The sequence below is a fragment of the Manduca sexta genome, unplaced genomic scaffold, assembly GCF_014839805.1.
Source record: "Manduca sexta isolate Smith_Timp_Sample1 unplaced genomic scaffold, JHU_Msex_v1.0 HiC_scaffold_1081, whole genome shotgun sequence".
Classification (NCBI taxonomy): Eukaryota; Metazoa; Arthropoda; class Insecta; order Lepidoptera; family Sphingidae; genus Manduca; species Manduca sexta.
Genome location: NW_023591911.1, coordinates 5,590 through 10,471, shown reverse-complemented (window position 1 = coordinate 10,471; position 4,882 = coordinate 5,590). Strand labels below are relative to the sequence as shown.

Below are 4,882 nucleotides of genomic sequence, written 5' to 3'. Positions count from 1 at the left end.
TCCGCACACTCCTGACAAAACATGATGTACGTCATCTCTAGGAATAAGATTGGAATACATAACTGCTTAATTTAAATTTAGAAATCTATTGAATTTTTGAGATGATTAGCTAAATGTCGAAAAATCTAGAGAATATAAGGTTGATATTGCGAATAAGGATAATAAAAACATCACATTAATGTGTTATCTCTAGCTTTATCTTATTTAGTATAATTCCATTCTTACTAGTGGAATAATATTCAAATGTATAATGGCGGACTGTTATCTTCTAAAAGCTACCGGAGTTGTGATTTCGTTGGCAACTAACATGTTGAGCGACCATTTACATACCTACATACTTACATACGTTTCAGGAGTAGGCAGAAGTGTAAACATTTCACCAGCCATGTTAGGTCCCATGTGGGGGCAATTTTCTTCCAATTTGCAAGTATCAGGCTGATACCTGAGCAGGAAGACCAAATATAAGTCTTCAAGACACGGAAGTCAAATACGACACCTCAGGAGTAGTAATAAATTAATAAAATAAAGGGTTTAATCCTTAATCGATCATGCTGGCCTGGTGTGGGTTGGTAGTCTTCGCATATCTTGACAAGCTTTGGCTCGCGGCTTTGAAGATTCCTTGCTATATTATTAGAACTTTTTAAGAGGAATGATTTCGTCATACATTATTATTGCGTAAGTTTATGCAGCACACGTAACGGAAGCTCTCAAAAGGAATAAATTTTCCCCGATTTTTGCCATTGATGCTCCGCTCTTCTTGGTCATAGCGTGATCTTATATAACCATCCACGATAAATTGGCTATCCAACACTAAAAGATATTTTCAATTCGAACCAGTAGTTGCTGAAATTAGCGCGTTCAAACAAACAAACTCTTCAGCTTTATGTAATAGTATAGGTTTGTAACATGCAAAAACTCGTAAATGCTAACCTAACCTAATCGATTGTTACAGGAAATGGCAGATCTGGAAGAGTTAGCTGTACAACTGTTCGACGCTGGTGCGGTGAGACTGGGAGACATCGAGGCAAAAGTCGGTCGACGGACTCCCATCTACTTCGACCTTAGGGTTATAGTGTCGCACCCTCGTATTATGGTAATTTCCTTATTTGGAGCAGTATGAAGTTAACATGGTCAATAAAGCGGCGATAGCCTAGTTGGTTGTGGAACGGACTGCCTAGACGAATGTCGATCGAAACCCAAAGGCACACACCTCTGGCTCTTTTTAATTATTTGTGTATTCTTTCTGAATTATCGCTCGCTTTAACGGTGAAGGGAAACTTCGTAAGGGAACCTGCATATTTGAGAAGTTCTTTATAGGAATTTCGAGGGTGTGTGAAGTATACCAATCCGCACTAGGCCAGCGTAGTGGACTAAGACCTAATCCCTCTCAGTAGTAGAGGAGGCCCCGTGCCCAACACTAGGACAGTATATAATACAGGGCTGATATTATATTATTATTATTGAACTGCAGTTGGAATAAACTTGTGTTCTGAATCATTGTCAATAATTATCAATTCATATTTCACTTATTAGTTTATGCTTGGTACGTTGTTTGTGAAAGGATTCCTGGAATAATGTAATCATAATGATTTCTTATGTTTACGCGAATGTTAGACATTAAAATTAAACTATTTTTCGGGTTTTATCGCAGGTTGCAGTCCTCGAAATGTCGGGAGAAAATTAAAAAATAAAAATCGCGATAAATCCGAAAAATAGTATAATTTTAATAATGTAATCAATTAAGTTAAAACGTCTTGGCATATTTTCTTAAGGAACAATGCAACTTTGTTAAAGTTAAAGAATTTTGACATAATTCATAGTGTTCTATTGCGTACATCCTTCTACAAATTAATAAACTTAACCAAGATGTTACAGTGTTACTATAATTATAAAATATGATTGTCTCAATGGCATTTCGAAGGCAATATGCCTAAAAATAATTTTTTCCCAAGGTTTTCTGTGGTGTTGTTATTAAGTCAGCTTGTAAATCATGGTCGTTTTATGGTGTCACCTATAAGGTATTTATTTAAATTGATCAATAAAAATGTTAAACTGATAAAGAATTGAGATTATGAGATGTTTTGATTTCTGTATCAATACCGTCTTATAACAATATCATTCATGAATTCCTAATCAGTGAGTGATCAGATACAGTTCGACGAATTAAGAATTTAGAAACGATATAAGATTATTTTATACTAGCTTTTGCTCGTGACTTCGAGCGCGTGTAGGCGTTTTCCGGAATAATAGTCCCGCTATTTATTTTCCTGGGATAAAAAGCGGGATAGCCTAGAACCTTCCAGGGTCTTAAACTATCTCCATACTAAATTTCATAAAAATCTGTTCGGTAGATTTTGAGAAAATCGATAACCTACAGACACAGAGAAAAACGGTATTTGTTTTATAATATGTATTGATTTAACATATTTTGTGCAACAATCTTATACAAAACCTAGTTTGTATGTAAAACAAAAACGTGCATTCTGGCATCGACTGTAGAATATTAAAAATATCAACTGAGTCCAATAAATTTGGATATTATGTCATTCAGATATTGCTACTAGACAAGAAACTAAGATTAGTAGGCCGTTATTCCGTCTCTAGGAGCGAATCCTTTATTTAACAATTACGGGCTTTTTATTCGAAGGACAGCTTCGATAGCTGTATCGGTAAGAGAGTCAAGAAATCCCCCATTTACCTATACGGCTATCAAAGCTGCCCTTCGATTACAAATTGCTAATTACAAAAGATGGATATGTTCTAGTAGACGGAATATATCCCACTGGTTTTAATTAAATTAACTCGATAAAAATATCATATCAGCCTGTGACATGTCGTAAAAAAATATTATGGATTTAATTAACTTTAATGTGACTCGATATGTTATTATTATCTCAGTACAATAATAATGTAAAGTATAGCCAAGAACTCAATAATAAATAGTGGACATTGAAAATATACCGTGTTGTCATCCAGCTTTATTTGAAACTATATCACTGAATTAATAAATAATAATAATATTAGCCCTGCATTATATACTGTCCCACTGTTGAGCACGGGCCTCCTCTACTATTGAGAGGGATTAGGCCTTAGACCACCACGCTGGCCTAGTGCGGATTGGTAGACTTCACATACCCTTGAAATCCCTATACAAAACTTCTCAGGTATGCAGGTTTACTCGCGATGTTTTCCTTCACAGTTAAAGCAAGCGATAATTCACAAAGAATACACACATAATATTTAGAAAAGTCAGAGGTGTGTGCCTTTGGGTTTAGAACCTGCGGACATTCGTCTCGGCAGTCCGTTCACGGAATTAATCTTGAAAAATTATTAATTAATTTATTTAGCTAACTTGATCGCTATTTTCGAGATTGTAGATTATCGTTCTAAATCATTAATAATTTCATACGTTAGCTCGAACTTGCGTTCATAATAATTATGATAATAAGCAAAAAAGCGCGTCTCAATATAAAAACATCTAGTAATAATCTTACATTGGCCACTTGTAATTCAAATAAGCTCATATTGTTATATTATTAAGTGTGGGATAGCTAGTCTTATTATAAATGAGTAAAGTCCATGTTTTATGTAAGAGGCAATCTAAAATTACTTATCTGATTTTGAAAAATCTTTTACTATTTGAATTACAAAGCTAAATTTTATCACTATAAAGCGAACATGGCCATGCACAAAACTAGTTACTCATAACATACGGTCTTTAATATAACAAGATATTAATATCGATTTAAATAATTATACTGATATTATGTGATGTTATTTCCGTAATGTTATGTTTTTATGAGTATGTTTACTCATGGAAAATAATCGCCGGTGCTAAATGTTTCTAATCACTATTTACAGATGGCGGTAGCGCGGCATTTAGAAAAATTAGCAAAGGAAATAAATCACGATGTACTTTGTGGTGTGCCGTATGCAGCCCTTCCACTGGCTGCAGTGATGTCCGTCAACACCGATACTCCAATGATCATGAAACGGAAAGAAACAAAACTATACGCAACAAAAAGATTGCTAGAAGGCATTTATTACAAGAACCAGAAATGCCTCGTCGTGGAGGACGTAGTGACATCTGGCGGCAGTTTGTTGGAAACTGTTGAAACGCTACGTAGGGAAGGCTTGGTGGTCTCTCATGCTGTAGTAGTTCTTGACCGCGAACAAGGTGGCGCTAGTGTACTTGAAGCAAATGGCGTCATTGTTAAATCTGTATTTTCGTTATCATGTTTAGTTAATACCTTATATAAAGCCGGTAGAATTAACGACGAAACTGTAGGAATGATAGTTGATCATATTAAGGAATGCCAGTTTGGAATGAAAGACAATTTAGATTAGGTTTTAACCTAAAAACTGCACTAACCTAACCTGCACTTACCTACAATGATTTTATAAGTATTTAAAATGTTTGTCTAATATCTTTGCTTACCTAAGTATCGTCAACTGCCCTAACCTTGCACGGATTTCGATATTTTATGACTTTGTCGTATTCCAAAAACACGCCAACGTTACATTTATCAATATTTTTCAGTAAATAATCATGTAAATCTATTGTTAGTAAAGAAACATTCTTGAACAATCAATGCTTTTTATTATAAGTTTAAAGATAAATTATAAGTAGGTAATTCTTTAGATTTTAATGACTTAATTAAAAAGTTTTTCTACAATTCTCTGCTTTACTACAGTTCGTTTGATAGACTGTAAAAATACTATGTGTGCTACCAACATAATGCCACTGGTAAATTACTTATATTTTCCAATAAATAAGCTAAATCGTTGACAGGTTTCAAATGCCAAACGAAATAAATTCAGGGATATATTACTTCTCTATTTTAGGCAAACATTGGACATGGGTAAAAGTTAGAACGTTTGA

The 4,882-nt window shown here is 34.4% G+C and overlaps 1 protein-coding gene across 1 annotated transcript; it reads left to right on the top strand.

Moving 5' to 3' along the window:
- The first annotated feature begins 951 nt into the window (after positions 1-951).
- LOC119191135 (uridine 5'-monophosphate synthase-like) lies at positions 952-4,588 on the top strand. The gene is made up of 2 exons (XM_037445021.1): positions 952-1,093; positions 3,862-4,588. Exons 1-2 carry the CDS (start codon positions 956-958, stop codon positions 4,345-4,347), a joined length of 624 nt encoding a protein of 207 aa, XP_037300918.1. The 5' UTR covers positions 952-955; the 3' UTR covers positions 4,348-4,588.
- The last annotated feature ends 294 nt before the right edge of the window (positions 4,589-4,882 follow it).

Bases quoted from the DNA above. Each gene is read 5' to 3' on its own strand.
- LOC119191135 (XM_037445021.1), top strand. From the start codon at position 956: ATGGCAGATCTGGAAGAGTTAGCTGTACAACTGTTCGACGCTGGTGCG. The intron at 1,094-3,861 runs GTAATTTCCTTA...CACTATTTACAG, and splicing joins TGTCGCACCCTCGTATTATG to ATGGCGGTAGCGCGGCATTT.